Genomic DNA, 18,387 nt, shown 5'->3' with positions numbered 1-18,387 from the left:
TGGGGCTTGCGCTTTAGGTGAGCAGTGAGGCCATGCAGGGAATTTAGTGGTAGCTTGGGGAGAACTAGATGTTGAAGTTGCCCTGCAGAGCTCTACTGTTAGTGTTTTGGTCGGGCCCCCAAGGATAACAGACTGCAAAAAGAGGAAGGAAACATGGAGGGTTGAGTATGCTAAACTGAATGTCTGTAGCTATGACTTTCCAGTTTGCCACTCTAATTAAGATGGTAGTCACATCTTCAAAGTAAAAATAAAATGGTGGCCTACGTGGAAGGAACTTTCATCAAAGGAATTCTGTATAACTGCTTTCTTTTTCTAGAATTTGTTCTGTATTTTTGAATGGTTCCACAGGCTGGATAGAGTGTAAAACGAGCTAACCAATATTTTAATTACAGATCACTAAGCAGTTTTGAATCTGGAGAGTTTGTTGAATGTACTGAGCAATTAGAATTGTTACCAGGAGAAAATATCAATCTACTTGCTGGAGGATCAAAAGAAAAAATAGGTATTTGAGATAATTTTAAAATTAAGTATTTTAATGAACAAGTTGTTTAAAATGTTTGACAGTATATTTTAGTGGAAAATCTGGAAGTTTTTCTGTACATTTTTTGGGGCAGAGTGTGAAGCAAAAAATTAGGGCTGTTCCCTTTACCTTTGATTTAGCAAATAAAAAATAGTTTAATTCAAATTAAGCAAACTAAGAAAGGCTACTGTAACACTTAGAGATTTATCTAGCCATTTTCTTTGAAAAAGTGCAAGTTGTGTTTAAATATTTTTCTTGCTTGACATCTTGATGTGGTTCATTAATTAAGTTCTTTGTCACAACTGGAGCATTTTGTAAAATGTAATACTGAAGTTAGTATTATGAATATTTTGTGTGTTAACGTTGACTTGCTAAATTCAGTGTTTGCCCCTTTAAGTGGTAGGTTGACTTACTGATTTTTGAGTCTTTGAACTCATTTTGAGAGGTCTGAGGTATTATTTTATGTGAAGTATTTTTATATAGCTACCAGAAATGCTTAATCATAGTATCTGAACTTAATATGAAACTGCCTGAACTTAAATATGAACTTAAACATGAAAGGAGGTATTCATTGGTGATTGTTTTTTAATACTGTCAAGGTATCTTGTTAAAAGCGAATTAACTTAGTGGAACTTACTCAATTTCTGTAGATATGAAAAAACTGCTTCCTAACATGTTAAGTCCAGATCCAAGGGAACTTCAGAAGTCCATTGAAGTTCAGTTGTTGAGAAGTTCTGTTTGTTTGGCAACTGCTTTAAACCACATAGAACAAGACCAGAAGTGGCAGTCTATAACTGAGTAAGTGTAATCCTAAGGAGGTAAATATGCATTATGTGTACCTTATGGTAAATGTGTGTAGATTGGTGGGGGTGAGACAGTTACCAGATCACTGCAGCGCTAGTCATGATAGCTTCATTTTAGTTGTAGAAGTCGTATGATATGTGAATGTCACTTGCTAATATACAGAGGTTGAAACTAAGTAAAATTAAAAGTTTTATATCCCCAAAAGCTAATATTGATATCTTGACTTGCTTGTGTCATTTTACTTAAGAGCAGGCAGTTCCTTTTTCTTTCCCCACTTTGGATGCCAGTATAGTAGCATCTTATCACACTGCCTTATCCCTTTAGTGGTTACAAGTTGGAAAATCTTATTTATTAATTAGCAGTAAATATTTTCTTTCAGAAACGTGGTGAAGTACTTGAAGCAAACCTGCCGCATAGCTATTGGGCCACTGAGACTTTCTACTTTAACGGTTTCACAGTCTCTGCCAGTTCTAAGTACCTTACAGCTGTATTGCTCTTCTGCTTTGGAGAACACAGTTTCTAGCAGACTTTCAACAGAGGTGTGTATATGTGTATTTTTAACCAGGATATCCTTCTGAACATTAATAGGCATTAGTGTGGAACAAAGGCTGTTTTTCATGTTTTAAAAATAGCATTTGTAGCATTTTTTGGACAAGCTAGTAAGTAAATCCAGAAATCTAAAATTCCATTTTCAGACAAATTTTTATTGGAGAAGTATGTGAGGAAGATGGAACCTAAGATGTATGATCTCAAGGATGGCTGGTTGCTTAGGGTTTTTTCTCCCTCCCTCCCTCCCTCCCTCCCTCCCTCCCTTCCTTCCTTCCTTCCTTGCTTCCTTCCTTCTTTCCTTCCTTCCTCCCTCCCTCCCTCCCTCCCTCCCTCCCTCCCTTTTTTTGGAAGAGGAGTTGGTTACGTAAATGTATACCAGATTATATAAATTTCAGATTTGACTGAAAAGAAGAGACTGTGCCTCTTCCTTCCAAATAGGGTAAAGTTTAACCGAAGATGGGCCCTTCCCAAGGGAAATAATCTTTGAGAATCTGTTTATGAAGCAGTAGTTTTATGTTTTTCTGTAACTTAGCTTCTGCTTTATAGTAAATGAGCTGTTTATTTTTTTATCAAAATGTGACTGCTTTATTGATAAGTACAATGATAAATTGGACTTAATATTCTGAAAAAAGTTTTTTCTTTTGGCAAAACATAGGTTTTTCTCTTTAACGTGTTGTTTTCTCTTGTAATTAGAAGATACGGTGAAGAAAGGGGAGCGTTTAATAGATAAATCTGGAGTAGATCTGAAGTAGCTGACCTGTGGGGTCATATAAGGAGCCTGTTTACATTAAGTAGTTTTGGTTTTTCTCTGGCAGGACTGTCTTATCCCACTCTTCAGTGAAGCTTTGCGTTCATGTAAACAGCATGATGTCAGGCCGTGGATGCAGGCGTTAAGATATACCATGTACCAGAGTCGTTTGTTGGAGAAAATAAAAGGTAATTAGCTTTTTTTAAAAAATGGCTTTGTTGAGATATAATTACACATTTTGAGTGTATAGTTCATGATTTTTGACATTTCTTCACCTGTGTAGCCACCAATTCAGTCAAGATATAGCATACTTATCTTACCCCCAAAGGTTTCCTTATGCTTCTTGCCAGTCATTTCTCCCATCTGTCCTGTCTTGGGCAACTGCTGATTTGCTTCCAATCACTATAGATTAGACTCATCTTTACTAAAGTTTTTTTTGTAAATGGTACAGTATGCTCTGTATCTAGCTTCTCTTGCTCAGCATTTTATTTTTTAAGGTTCCCTGTGTTCCATGTGTCAGTAGTGCCATCCTTCCTATAGTTGAGTAGTATCCATTGTATGAATATACATCGTATGAATATACATTGTATGAATATACCACAATTTGTTTATCTGTTGATCCTTTGATGGATATTTGCATTGTTTTCAAATTTGGGCTATTATGTCTAAAGCTGCTGTGAAATTCATGTACAGGTCTTTGGGTGGATATATATTTGCCTTTCTCTTAAGTAAATGCCTAGGATTGGAATTGTTGGGTCATATGGTTTAACTTTTGAAATAGTTCGGCAGTTTCTTATAAAGTGATTGTACATTTTACACTCCTTCTGACATCTACATACTTGCTATAGTGGTTCTTTAATTTTAGTCACTGGAGTGAATATAATAGTATCTCATTGTGGTTTTATTTGTATTTTCCTGATGATTAATGATATTGAGCATCTTTTCATTTGAATAGTGGCCATTGTATATCTTATAAGTGTTCAACTCTTAGCCATTTTTAATGAAGTCATAAGACTTAAATATTCTGGATTCAAATTCTTTGTCAGATACAATGTACCGTGAATGTTTTAAATGCTTCAATTGAATAGTTAGAGAATTAGTATTTGTATCAATATTCATAGGTCTCATATTTAAGAAAGAAATGTCATATTAAAGGGATATTAGCAATTTCCTTTTCGCTCTAATACAGAAAAGTTGCCAGAATTCTGTAGAATTAGTCAAAAATGTGGTCGCTAGGGTTACCGAGTAAATTTGAGTATTAAATTTTAAGTAAGCCAATGCTGGATATGCAGGGTGATTACTGGCAACTGTGACTCACTTGGACCCTCAGTGCCAGATAGACCTGGGTTTGGATCTTTAGCCCAACACTTGCAAATCGAGGGACCTTAGGGCAAGTCATTAAACTTCTGAGTCGCTTTGCTTTTCAGTTATGGGGGTTGCCCCACTCATGAGATTCTTGTAAGGATTATAGGAAATGAGACAAGGTATATAAAAGCCCTAGCACAGAGCATGGCATATAATAGGAATACAAATATCATCTCCTTTCCCATCCTTCCCATATTGAATAAGTTTTAGAACTGAGAAGAAAAAGTCAGTAACCCAGTAGTTACATTTGGAGACAGAACCTCACTCCTCCTTACTTTTCTTTCTTTATTCAGCAAGTGTTTATCAAAATATGTGCTTTGTGCCAGGTACTGTGCTGTAAGTTGGGATGTAATGGTGAACAAGACAAGCCTTTTTTCTGCATTCCTAGGACCAAAGAGATTCTGGAGTCTAGCAGGGAAAATTGTCATCAAGCAAGGAGCAGCAATATAGTGTGCTAAATGGAAGTGCACATGCATGGTGCTTAAAATAGCACAACAAGGGCACCGATTTAATCCTAGGAATCAGAAAAGGACTCGGGGAGGAAGTAATATTTAAGCTGAGACCAAGGGGTGGGTAGAGATGAGAAAGAAGGCAGACTGGTGTAGTTAGAGAAAATATCATGTGTGAAGTCCAGCAGCAGTAGTAAAAGATTCTTAGATGACTCAATTCTCAATTCTCACCTAAGGGAGCATGGGAAGAGATGAAGCTGGATGAGATTGAGATTAGAATGCAGTGTAAGCATCAGTGCCTCATAAGCCAAATTTCAGAGTTGGGGCTTTATCGGAAGGACAGTGGGAAGGCCTGAAAGGGAAGTTAAGTGATCAGATTTACCTTTGTGTAAGATCAGTTCAGTTGCAGATTGGAGAATGAATTAGAAGAGGCTAAGGCTGGGGGCAGAGGGACCAGTTAGGCTGAAGTCCCTGCTAAAGGTAACCAAGGTAGTAGCAGTAGGGACAGAAAAAAGCAGATGTGATATGAGGATTGAAAGTAAAGGCTAAGATGACTGCCAGGCACCTGCTTAGGTAGCCAAGTTGATCATGTGCCTTTACCTGAGAAAGAGAAAACAGAGAAAGAAGTAGCTTTGGAGGGTGGTGGAAAACGGATTCCATGTAACACAGGTTAAAGTGCCTTTGAAATACCTGAGTATAGGTGACTGGTAGGCAGGTGGGACTCAGATGTCAGGTCTGGGCTAGAGATGAAGATTCAAGAGTCATCAGCATTTGTATGGTAATGGAAGCCACAGGAGCAGATGATATTGTCCAGGGAGAGTATGCAGAGTAGAGTAGAGAGCCTAGGACTGACCCCGAGGAACACCAATTATAATGGATGGGTAGTGGATGAGAAGGAGACTGAGAAAGATTCTTCAGAAAGGTAGGAGTAAACCAGGAGAGAATGGCATGGTAGAAGGGCAGAGGGTACTTACTCAAGAAGAGGGGATGGTCTAGCCTTACCCTCATTCCTCACCCTTGGCTTAGGCTCTTTATACTAAAACGATTCAGAAGCTAAAAAGTTAAATTTCTTTTTTTTTTTTTTTTTTTTTTGCGGTGCGCGGGCCTCTTACTGCTGTGGCCTCTCCCGTTGTGGAGCACAGGCTCCGGACGCGCAGGCTCAGCGGCCATGGCCCACGGGCCCAGCCGCTCCGCGGTATGCGGGATCCTCCCGGACCGGGGCACGAACCCGTGTCCCCTGCATCGGCAGGCGGACTCTCAACCACTGCGCCACCAGGGAAGCCCAAAAGTTAAATTTCTTATACTGAACGATTTTTACTTTTGTCTACTCTGTTGTATACATTTATTTTAACAAACATTTATTGTTTATTGTATGCCAAGCACTATGCTAGCTGTTAGGGATTTAAAGATGATGAAAAACGAATTATCTTTATTTAGGGAGGTAGTGGGGAAGGGAATAGTTGGGGAAGAAATTTTTTGGCCATGTTTCTCTGCAATCTGGGATTAGACCAGGCAAGGACTAATAAAACATTTTCTTCTCTCCAGAACAAACAATTCCAGTTAGAAGCCATCTCATGGAATTAGGTCTAACAGCAGCAAAATTTGCTAGAAAACGGGGGAATGTGTCACTTGCAACAAGACTGCTGGCACAGTGTAGTGAGGTTCAGCTGGGAAAGACCACCACTGCGCAGGATTTGGTCCAGCATTTTAAAAAACTATCAACTCAAGGTCAAATGGATGAAAAATGGGGGCCTGAACTTGACATTGAAAAAACCAAATTGCTATATACAGCAGGTTAGTAAAATGAATTATGATTAATACGCGACTATAATAAAAATCATGTGTGTGAATGTTACTGTGTATGGTGTAAGGCAATGATAGAAAAGTTGATTTTTTTCAACTGTTGCAGAAAATTTGAGTCCTGAAGAGTAAGTTATGTGTAATTGACTTACCTCTGCAATTTGGTGCTTTTAAAAGAGGTAATTTTGTTATTGTTTATTAAAGTAGGAAATGTTTCCAAAGATCATTGGTTATCACTGAATTTAAAATATTACTTTATCCTGAAAAAATGTCATTTGTTTGCTTCTAAGGCTTCTAAGGGCTGGTGTTTTGATTTTTTATAGGCCAGTCAACACACGCAATGGAGATGTTGAGTTCCTGCGCCATATCTTTCTGCAAGTCTGCCAAGGCTGAACATGCTGTTGCCAAGTCAATTCTGACATTGGCTAAATGGATCCAGGCAGAATGGAAGGAAATTTCAGGGCAGCTGAAACAGGTTTACAGAGCTCAGCAGCAGCAGAACTTGACAGGTCTTTCTACTTTATCTAAAAACATACTCACTCTAATTGAACTACCGTCTGTTAATACAATGGAAGAAGAGTATCCTCGGATCGAGAGCGAATCTACAGGTAGGATATGTTTGATTAGCTTTAAAATATTAATTTTAGAAGTTATTTCCCCCTATTTTAAAGTTTACAGTGTTAGGCAGGCTATAATTGGCCACAAAAACTGTCTCTGTGGAAATTTAGTATATTATATTGCCCAGAAGTGACTAAAGCACATTTCTTTAGCATGTGATGCCACTGTGGAAGTCACTGAACTCCGCCTCCAAGGCCATACTTCCCACCTCCCCAGTTCATGGTGCTTTTATGGACCTTGATGTTTTTCCTGGCAGTAAGGTCCTGCCTGTGATATCTAAAATTCTACCTCATGCTAGGAGGAACAACAAAGTTACAGAATAGTGGCCTCTGGTCCCGTTGACTGGTGGAGCACAGAAACTACAGAAAGGTTCAAGTTTCACATCCTGACACTAGTGCTAGTAACAGAAGGGTACTCGACAAATAGGATAGTTAATTCATTCAGTGTTTGAGTGCCTGTTATGGTAGGCACCATTGTCCAGGTTTTACAGATTGGGAGATAACTAACCTTTTTGCTGAAACATGAGAATTTTGTTCATGTCGTTCATTTTGTTGTTGTGAAGCCTAGAATTGTAGTTACTTACATTGGTCTTACTAAGTAATTCTAATCTATGTACTGTAGCCATCTTTATTCACAAGGGATATGTCTTGTGATCATTATAAATCTTCATATTGGCAAGTGGCACTATAGCAGGAGATTTCTTCACTTCTAAACTGGAAATAAAGATATTTACCTCATGAATCTTTGATTGAATGAAATTGTATACTCATCACCTATCTGTCATTTTTGCCAGAATGTTTAAGCTGAATCTAATTGTGAGGAAATGGCCAGTCAGATCCAAAATACAACACATTCTAGAACACATCTGACACCTGAACTGTTCGTAAAGTTCAGTATCATGAAAGACATTGATGTGTTTTACAGGATGATAATTTAAGCTTACTTGGGAAGCTGAGTGATTCATTTCAACATATTAGCCTTTTAGAAAAGCATAATACAAATGTGTGCTTTATCAAATTATGTACCATATAACGTTATAGAACTTATTATTTGCAGATAGTAAAATCCTAAAATGTTAATGGGAATGCCATTAGAAATTTATGAATGTGACATTGTTATTTTTTTCTCCACTACGGCAGTACATATTGGAGTTGGAGAACCTGACTTCATTTTGGGACAGTTGTATCACCTATCTTCAGTACAGGCGCCTGAAGTAGCCAAATCTTGGGCAGCGTTGGCTAGTTGGGCTTACAGGTGGGGCAGAAAGGTGGTTGACAATGCTAGGTATGTATGTTGAAATGTGTAATTTATTTAATGCATTGTAAAATAGAGATTTTTTTTTTTATAAATTTATTTTATTTATTTATTTATTTTTGGCTGCATTGGGTCTTCGTTGCTGCGCGTGGGCTTTCTCTGGTTGCGGTGAGCGGGCTTCTCATTGCAGTGGCTTCTCTTGTTGTGGAGCACGGGCTCTAGGCGTGGGCTTCAGTAATTGTGGCACATGGGCTTAGTAGTTGTGGCTCGTGGGCTCTAGAGTGCAGGCTCAGTAGTTGTGGCACACGGGCTTAGTTGCTCTGCGGCATGTGGGATCTTCCTGGACCAGGGATTGAACCCATGTCCGCTGCATTGGCAGGCGGATTCTTAACCACTGCGCCACCAGGGAAGCCCACAAACTAGAGATTTAAAATCTCTGCTGACATGGCAAAGTTTAGGTTGCTGAAATACTGATGATTTGTTTTATTTTTATAGTCAGGGAGAAGGTGTTCGTCTGCTGCCTAGAGAAAAATCTGAAGTTCAGAATCTGCTCCCAGACACTATAACCGAAGAAGAAAAAGAGAGAATATATGGTATTCTTGGTCAGGCTGTTTGTCGGCCAGCGGGGATTCAGGCAAGGAAAACATGATACAGTGTTTGGGGGAAATAGTGTCAAGTTCACTGTTCTAAATCACATATACTTGATTAAATGTTTTGTTTCAAATGAAACTTTGATAAGATGAAAGTGAGTTAAAGTAGTTTTCTAATAAGAAGAATGTGATTTCTTGAGAAATCAAGTCATTTCCTTAGGGTCCTGTTAAAAAAGGCAAAGTTTGTTTTATGTAGATTTCTCTTTTAATTGCTCTTCTGATCAGAAATTCTTAATACTGGCTTGGAAGCTTTTAAAATATGCCAGTGTCTAAGCCCTTCTCCACATATTCTGGATGGAACGTTTGTGTATGTGTTGGGGATGGGAGGGTTTATTGAAGTTTTACTAGGTGATTCTAAATATACAGCCATAGCTGAAAACCAGCGGACTAGATGGTCTGTAGCATTTACTCCCGCCCCTCTCAAAGTTCTATGAATTCTAGAATGTTATAACTATTAAGTATTTAGTTGTAGACTTCAGAAGTTTGCATTTTATTTGCTGAGATAAAACTGTGTTGACTTAGTTCTTGCTCTAGACTTCAGCATATATCAGTGTCTGTCAAAGCTGGTGTTTAAGTACATGTGCAGTACTGTAGAGAGAGTAAGGTAATTCTCTGCAGGCAGAGTATTATGTTGTAACTCTGAAGCATTTAAATTCCCCAAATCAAAATCTTTGATCTTTGCTAAATGCTTATATCCTTCATCATTAGCTACATTAGTGAGTATATCATAAAGAGAAGCATAGTAACATTGATTTAATATGTATAACACTAAATGTGGAGTATTTTGGTCTTTCATAAATGAGAAAATGCTTGCATATGTTAGGAAAATCACGTACCTTTCTCCCTTTTTTAATTTGTGCCCAAAAATAGCAACTTTTTTTGCCCTATTTTTCTTCAGGATGAAGATATAACACTTCAGATAACAGAAAGTGAAGATAATGAGGAAGATGACATGGTTGATGTTATCTGGCGTCAGTTAATATCAAGCTGCCCATGGCTTTCAGAACTTGATGAAAGTGCAACAGAAGGAGTTATTAAAGTGTGGAGGAAAGTTGTAGATAGAATCTTCAGCCTGTACAAACTATCTTGCAGTGCATATTTTACCTTCCTTAAACTCAATGCTGGTCAGGTAGGTAGCACAGTGTTCTGTTAGGAAAGTTTATTTGAAATTTCTTTTCTCGTAGATGGAAGCAGTATTCTGAATTGTCTTATTTTTTCCTTTTGTTTTTCATCCTTAGATTCCTTTAGATGAAGATGACCCTCGGCTACATTTAAGTCACAGAGCAGAGCAGAGCACGGACGACGTGATTGTGATGGCCACGTTGCGATTGCTCAGATTGCTTGTGAAGCATGCTGGAGAGCTTAGGCAGTATCTGGAACATGGCTTGGAAACAACACCTACTGCGCCATGGAGAGGTGATAGTCTAAATGTTTCAGGAAGAATTATTTCTGGGTAGAAGATAATAAGGCTGTTGAAAAATAATAGTTCCCTGGACTTCCCTGGAGGTCCAGTGGTTGAGACTCTGCGCTTCCACTGCAGAGGGGCATGGGTTCAATTGCTGGTCAGGGAACTAAGATCACACATGCCAAGTGGCGTGGCCAAAAAAAAAAGTTCCTCTATGTTTACTATTTGAGTGTGTTATGAAATAGCTATATTAGTTCATAGGACACTCTGGACTGCTTGTTATACCACTTCCCTCCCACCTTTCAGAGAAATGGAAGGCTGAGAGGCGGGAGCTTTTTATATACAAAAGGAATTTTGGAGAGAGTGGTAAGAATAAGTTTCAAAAACTTTCATATACCCTTTGAAAAAATTGTCTGTGTCTGCCTTCTTTTACAGGCACTCACGAAAATATATTTCTCTATAACATTTTTGAATTGCTTAGGATTTTGATTATAGCTCTGTACCCTAACTAAACTTGCAAATCAAGAACTATTGTGTATGGTTCTTTGCTATCACAGGGAGAAATTTGAGGTTCTTGGAACTTATGCTGACATATATCAAGTTTTATCCTTTTGCCTCCACCATGTTGACTGTTTTTAATAACTTTAAAGTATTTTTCTTTCTTATCCTGAAGGAATTATTCCACAACTTTTCTCACGCTTAAACCACCCTGAAGTGTATGTGCGCCAAAGTATTTGTAACCTTCTCTGCCGTGTGGCTCAAGATTCCCCACATCTGATATTGTATCCTGCAATAGTGGGCACCATATCGCTTAGTAGTGAATCACAGGCTTCAGGTAAGGAATTTTAAAATACTGCTACTTTAAGTATAAATGAGTTTGCAAACAATATTTTTTAGGTAAAATTTTTTGAGCTTTATGTTCCAGAGTTGATAGAGTTTGTAATTTTTCCATAATAATAATAGTAACAATAATAACACCATTTATTGAGTGAGTAACTACCATGTCTGGCAGTAGGATGTGTGCTTTACATGATATCTTCAGCCTCACAGTAACCCACCAAGGCTTGGAGAAATCTCAGGTTCACCTAGCTGAATTAACTGGCAGACAAGGATGGAAAATAAGTTCTGGGCTCTGGCTGGGGGAACACTTTATTTGTTGAGACTCATTTATTATATTTTCCCCCATTTATCTTTTTTTTTTTTTCGGTACGCGGGCCTCTTACTGTTGTGGCCTCTCCTGTTGCGGAGCACAGGCTCCGGACGCGCAGGCTCAGCGGTCATGGCTCATGGGCCCAGCCGCTCCGCGGCATGTGGGATCTTCCCGGACCGGGGCACAAACCCGTGTCCCCTGCATCAGCAGGCGGACTCTCAACCACTGTGCCACCAGGGAAGCCCCCCCATTTATCTTTTATTAGCTTATAATATTAATAAATATAGAAGCTGAACTTGTAAAAAGGCAAAATATCCATGATCTTTGGTCAGCTTAGTGCACAGAAGGCAAAATTAGTTAAATGAGTGCTCTGGGATCAAATACATTATTGATGTTTTCCCTAACTCAACATATGCACATGGAGAAGTATCCAAATTATACCTTATTCTCCCATTTCACTTTAGGAAATAAATTTTCCTCTGCAATTCCAACTTTACTTGGCAATATTCAAGGAGAAGAATTGCTAGTTTCTGAGTGTGAGGGAGGAAGTCCTCCTGCTTCTCAAGATAGCAATAAGGATGAGCCTAAAAGTGGATTGAATGAAGACCAAGCCATGATGCAGGATTGCTACAGCAAAATTGTAGATAAACTGTCCTCTGCAAACCCAACTATGGTGTTACAGGTACAAAAAAACCAACTCATATGTTTTAAAATAAATTTTTATTGTCACCACCCCCCCACCCAAAAAAACTCACCTAAAAACTAAACCCATAAAACTGTTACAGAAATATTATTCAAGGAGTAAAGCTTTTAAAATAACCAAAATTGGTTTTATAAATCTTTACTGATAGAATCACTGATCAAGGTTCTCTAATTGGTTAATGAACAAGATGCACACATTTCACTTGCAATATCCAGTGTTTGCAGAACTGTGCTGTGTGTAGATTTGTAGATGAGCATATTTGGATGTGCCGTGTGTGCAGGTTCAGATGCTCGTGGCTGAGCTGCGCAGGGTCACTGTTCTCTGGGATGAGCTCTGGTTGGGAGTTCTGTTACAGCAACACATGTATGTCCTGAGACGAATTCAGCAGCTGGAAGATGAGGTGAAGAGAGTCCAGAACAACAATACCTTACGCAAGTATGTTTTCATATACTTACACTCCAAAAATATAGCTGCCTTTTTTTTTTTTTAATGTAAAATACATATGAAGTTTGTCATTTTAACTAATTTTAAGTGTACAGTTCAGTTGCGGTAAGTACATTCACAGTGTGATGTCCAGTTCCAGAACTTATCCATCATCCCGAACATCTCCGTACCCATTTAATAGTACTTCCCTTCTCCCCTATCCCCAGCCCCTGGTTACCACTATTTTGCTTTCTGTCTTTATGAATTTGACTATTCTGAGTACTTCGTGTGACTGGTATCATATAGTATTTGTCCTTTTGTGTCTGGTTTATTTCACTTATCATAATGTTTTGAAGGTTCATTCCATGTTGTACCATGTATCAGAATTTCCTTCCTTTTTACTGCTAAATAACATTCCATCGTATGGATATACCACGCTTTATTTATGCACTCATCTGTCAATGGACACTTGAGTTGCTCTTGTCTTTTGGCTATTGTAAACAATGCTTCTATCACCACACAAATATCTGTTTGAGTCCCTGCTTTTAATTGTGTGTGAGCCAGTGGATTTGCTGGGTCAGATAGTAATTCTATGTTTAACTTGTAGAGGAGGTGGTAAACTAGGTTCCAATTTCTCCATACCCTTGCCAACATTTGTTGTTTTCTGTCTTTTTGATAGTAACATCCTAATGTGTGTGAAATGGTATCTTGTGGCTTTGATTTGCATTTCTCTAATGACTAATAATGTTGAGCATATTTTCATGTGCTTATTGACCATTTGTATATCTCCTTTGGAGAAGTGTCTATTTGAATCCTTTGCCCATTTTTGAACTGGGTTGTTTTATTGTTGTTGAGTTTTAGGGGCTCTCTAAATATTTTGGATATTAATCCCTTATCATACACATGATTTGCAAATATTTTACCCCTGTTTTATGCATTGTCTTTTTCACTCTCTTGAGTGAAAAAAAAAGTCTTTTTTAAAAAAAATTTATTCCTGGCTGTGTTGGGTCTTTGCTGCACATGGGCTTTCTCTAGTTGCAGAGAGCAGGGGCTACTCTTCGTTGCGGTACGCGGGCTTCTCATCACGGTGGCTTGTCTTGTTGCAGAGCATGGGCTTCAGTAGTTGTGGCACGTGGGCTCAGGAGTTCTGGCACACGGGGTTAGTTGCTCTGTGGCATGTGGGATCTTCCTGGACCAGGGATCGAACCTGTGTGGCCTGCATTGGCAGGCGGATTCTTAACCACTGCGCCACCAGGGAAGTCAAAAAAAAATGTCTTTTGATGCACATGATTTTTTAGTTTTGATGTAGCCCAGTTTATCAATTTTTTCTTTTGTTTTCTTCTAAGAGTTTTAAATAAAGCCTTAGCTTTTATGTTAAGGTCTTTGATCCATTTTGACTTATTTTTTGACATATAGTAAAAGGTAAGAGTTCAGCTTCATTCTTTTGTAAGAAGATATCCAGCTTTCCCAGCACCACTTGTTGAAAAGAGAAGGCACCTCTTTTATATGCTGGATTTTTTGCAATGCTGTTTTTAGTCAGTTACCTTGCTTATATTTTATTACTTTATTTTGACTATTCTTTGATACTGTTTACTTACACTTGACAATTAAATTGTTCCTTGTTTGTATTGAACTCTTTACGTCTTTCTGGTCAGAGAAGAGAAAATTGCAATCATGCGGGAGAAGCACACGGCTTTGATGAAGCCCATTGTGTTTGCTTTGGAGCATGTGAGGAGCATCACGGCGGCCCCTGCAGAAACACCTCATGAAAAGTGGTTTCAGGATAACTACGGTGATGCAATAGAAAATGCCCTAGAAAAACTGAAGACACCATCAAACCCTGCAAAGCCTGGAAGCAGCTGGATTCCATTTAAAGAGGTACAGAAAAATCTCAAGAATGCTACTGAAATAGGAAATTCCCTGAGATGAAAAATTTAAGTAAGGGGACTCTTTTTACTTAGAACACAAGAGAACTTTCTAAGCCCATGGAAGGCAGCCAGTGGTCAGTTTCTTGTAAAGAATATAGAGAAAGGTGTTTTCTTCATTTTTAAGAATTTGAGGATAAGTGGGCCTAGGGTGGCAAACTTTAATCTACTGAGGGTTCACACCAGGGAAGAATATACCGTAAGAAATTAGACAAGGAGGGAGCTGTGGCCTTGAGCTAAATACTGACTGCCTGCTATATTCTTCTCATAAAAGATTAAGAAATTTAATCTTGGACCTATGTAGTTTTTCTTGGTGGAATGGTATTCAGTATTTCTAACAGACAAAATATTCACACGTAACAACATCAATTTTTATAAGGAATTCTTTGACAGCAATTCTGCATAGCCTGTTTGAGGGATGATTAGTGTAATTAAATACTTGAGAATCCTTATTTTTTATGTTTTGGTCCCCTTAATTCTGTATGTTCTTTGGTTTTCATATGTTTCAGCAACAGCACCACTAGTTGGGGGAGCCTGTTTATTTATTTATTTAAAATTTATTTATTTTACTTTTGACTGTGTTGGGTCTTCGCTGCGGTGCGCAAGCTACTCATTGCAGTGGCTTCTCTTGTTGCAGAGCACGGGCTCTAGGCACGCGGGCTTCAGTAGTTGTGGCACACGGGCTTAGTTGCTCCGCAGCACGTGGGATCTCCCCTGACCAGGGCTCGAGCCCGTGTCCCCTGCATTGGCAGGAGGATTCTTAACCACTGTGCCACCAGGGGAGCCTATTTAAGCTACCTTGTAGCTTTTTTTCTTATCCCTTCTTTTCCTATCCCTTTCCTATATTGCTCTTAACTGATTTCATTAACTTTAGTAATGAAAAAACTATTAAAAGATATAGTGTAGAGACAAAAAATATACCTGACTTTAACTAGTAAATGCAAAATAGAGGAAACTAGAGGAAATGATAAATTCAGGGGAAATGCCTTAGAAGCACAAGATAAGAGCACTAACATGAAGGATGAAGTTTATTATGTGTGGCCTAGCCAAAACTTGTTTTCTCGTGTTCCAGCAGTAGTTTCTTGCTTCTTTGTGTTCTTCTCAGTAAATCAACCAAGAAATCCAGAGGAGGAGACAGGGAGAATACTTTTTTTTTTAATTGAAGTATAGTTGATTTATAATGTGGCGTTACTTTCTGATGTACAGCAAAGTGACTCTTTTATATATATAGACTTACATTCTTTTTCATATTCTTTTCCATTATGGTTTATCCCAGGATATTGAATACAGTTCCCGGTGCTATACAGTAGGGCCTTGTTGTTCATCCATCCTATGTATACTAGTTAGTATCTGCTGATCCCAGTCCTTCCCCCACCCCCACCCCCTTCCCAGGGGGAGTACTTTTAAAAAACCCCGTGTGTGTGTGTGTGAAATAAGTCATAGAGAAAACTTTTAGAAGTCCTATGTCCCTCCATAATTATAGCTCCCTTTCCACAACCACTGCTCTGAATTTTGAATTAATCATTACTTACTTAAACAGTTTTTATTGATACATTTCTAAATGGTATATTGTTTAGCTTCTCCTGTTTTTGAATTTCATATAAATGAGATTATATTGTATGTACATGCATGTGTTTACCACTTCCATAATTGATGGATCAGCATTAGGTTTTTGTTTTTGTTTTAATGTCATCCATATTTTGTATACAGGTGAACATTGATAGATTATGGGACAATACCACAGTTTATCCTTTGTCCTGTCAGTGGATACTTGAGGTGTTTCCAGTTGTCTTCTTCCTTTTATGAACAAATGTTGCAAAAGATTGATTTAAAAATTTTCACATGAAAGCAGAGCCCAGAGTTCATTAAATCAGGTGTAGATTATTGAGTTAGCTACAAGTAGAGATACAGCTATACATGATCCACTCCTGTGAGTTATAAGAGATTGTGTGTTTTTCTGCATAAAGTAGTCAGAGCTCTAAATTGTTACCACATTTTCAGATGGCTTCCTTAAGTGTGTGTCTACCTGACAGCCAATAGCTGGCTGTATCTTTTGCTCTACTGCAAGGACTGAAGTGACTTGTTTGGGCATTGATTGGACATAGCTTAACAGTGGGGAATTTGCTGCAAGCCTTGAATTTTGTGATCACAGTAGTGATTTCTTTCCATCTGCTATGATTTCATTGCATATTTGTACAGAGGAGGTGGGAGAGGTCTGAACAAAGTAGAAATCACCTAGCGCATATCAGCACACCAGTGTTTCCCCTCCCAGGATGGCCTGAATATGTAACATCAAATTAAATGTAAGAACTAGACAGGAGGTGTTTGTATTTTAAATTTATCTTTAAGCCAGATAGAATGGAGAAGAAAATAAGTGTTGTAATGGTATTGTAAACTTTTCCTATCTTAAATATAGATAATGCTGAGTTTGCAACAGAGAGCACAGAAACGTGCAAGTTACATCTTGCGTCTTGAAGAAATCAGCCCGTGGCTGGCTGCCATGACTAACACTGAAATTGCTCTTCCTGGAGAAGTCTCAGCCAGAGACACTGTCACAATCCACAGTGTGGGTGGAACCATCACAATCTTACCTACCAAAACCAAGCCAAAGAAACTTCTCTTTCTCGGATCAGATGGGAAGGGCTATCCTTATCTTTTTAAAGGTGAGATTTAAAAGAAGAACATTAGTCTGATTATTAACACTGTGTGTGTGAGTGTGTGTGTGTGTGTGTGTGTGTGTGTGTGTGTGTGTTAGGATTGTTTTAGGTGAATATCTATATGTTGTGAATAGCCTGGAGTATCCTGTATTTTGATAGAAGTAGTTGGAGGCTGTGTAGTATGATTTTCCATTGCTTCCTCTCTTCTTGCTTATGAACTTATAGAAGCAGGGCAACTGAGGTACAGCTAATAATGCTAGTATCTAATACCTTGTGACAATAGAATGTTGTCTAATGCTCTCATTGTGCTTCTTTGGCTGTCACTTCTTGACTGCTGTTGCTAATTGAGAGGAGCACAAAAAAGTGGTATGTTTCCAGTCCCATCCCATTGCACTTCACCCCATCTGGTCACCTACTCTAGCTACTTTAATTTTGTTTCCATAGGATTGGAGGATTTACATCTGGATGAGAGAATAATGCAATTTCTGTCTATTGTAAATACTATGTTTGCTACAATCAATCGCCAGGAAACACCCCGTTTCCATGCTCGACACTATTCTGTAACACCACTAGGAACTCGATCAGGCCTAATCCAGTGGGTGGATGGAGCCACACCCTTATTTGGTCTTTACAAACGATGGCAACAACGGGAAGCTGCCTTACAAGCACAAAAGGTTGATTAAAATTAAAATATGTGCTTTTATTTGAATGTTAATAAACAAGTATATATATTAGTCTGTTCTCTGTTACATGTGACATATTTCTAGTCTTACTGCCCTTGAGGTTTTTTCCAAGTTTATAAGAGTTAAAGAAGGAATAGACACAACTTTAAATTTGGAGTTAATCACTGTGGCATCCTATTTTGTACCCGTGAAATTTATTACGATTTAGAACAGTTTTTTAGAATTCATTTAGCTAAGTAGCTGAGTGCTTAGTGTATATTACAGGAGTAGTACTAAGTACTACAGATAAGAAGATAAATTTTTAAAGTCACAACTTCAGGTTCCAACATCTAGACAAATAAAATGAATCTAAGTAGGGCAGGTATGGGAAGGAGCAAGAGTTTGAAAGGCTTCAGATTTTTTTAGGTAGGCCTAGGAGACTACAGAACAGGTACTGAGGGGGTGAATTGGAGGTGGAATTAGAGAAGGGCTATTTAAATTTTTGTCTAAGGTGTTTCTGAATATCTGTTGTTAATTTTACATTGATTAAGTCATATTGGTGAAGAATGAAATATGTGCAATAAATGAGTGATAAATTTTAAACAGAATTATATGTTACAAAGAAGAATGTAACTTGGATGTTGAGCTTGAATTGAACCTCAAGAAAATATAACAGTAGACAGAGTTTTCAATAAAGTAGTAAGA

General features: G+C 38.3%; 1 protein-coding gene across 4 annotated transcripts in view; it reads left to right on the top strand.

Annotated features, from left to right (window-relative positions):
- Positions 1–18,387, top strand: part of SMG1 (SMG1 nonsense mediated mRNA decay associated PI3K related kinase) — a 95,963-nt gene that overhangs the window by 51,874 nt on the left and 25,702 nt on the right. For all 4 annotated transcript variants that reach the window (XM_033416464.2, XM_033416463.2, XM_033416462.2 and 1 more), the window contains 16 exons: positions 393–502; positions 1,171–1,318; positions 1,704–1,863; positions 2,689–2,809; positions 5,981–6,229; positions 6,559–6,843; positions 7,993–8,137; positions 8,603–8,741; positions 9,656–9,886; positions 9,996–10,173; positions 10,836–10,997; positions 11,777–11,994; positions 12,296–12,450; positions 14,094–14,316; positions 16,780–17,026; positions 17,465–17,694. In XM_033416464.2, the coding sequence (XP_033272355.1) occupies positions 393–502; positions 1,171–1,318; positions 1,704–1,863; positions 2,689–2,809; positions 5,981–6,229; positions 6,559–6,843; positions 7,993–8,137; positions 8,603–8,741; positions 9,656–9,886; positions 9,996–10,173; positions 10,836–10,997; positions 11,777–11,994; positions 12,296–12,450; positions 14,094–14,316; positions 16,780–17,026; positions 17,465–17,694 (3,001 nt within the window). The remainder of the gene's footprint in view (positions 1–392; positions 503–1,170; positions 1,319–1,703; positions 1,864–2,688; positions 2,810–5,980; positions 6,230–6,558; positions 6,844–7,992; positions 8,138–8,602; positions 8,742–9,655; positions 9,887–9,995; positions 10,174–10,835; positions 10,998–11,776; positions 11,995–12,295; positions 12,451–14,093; positions 14,317–16,779; positions 17,027–17,464; positions 17,695–18,387) is intronic.

The sequence above is a fragment of the Orcinus orca genome, chromosome 16 (assembly GCF_937001465.1).
Source record: "Orcinus orca chromosome 16, mOrcOrc1.1, whole genome shotgun sequence".
Lineage (NCBI taxonomy): Eukaryota > Metazoa > Chordata > Mammalia > Artiodactyla > Delphinidae > Orcinus > Orcinus orca.
The sequence above is the reverse complement of the archived record's forward strand: the minus strand, read 5'-3'. Positions and strand labels throughout refer to the sequence as shown.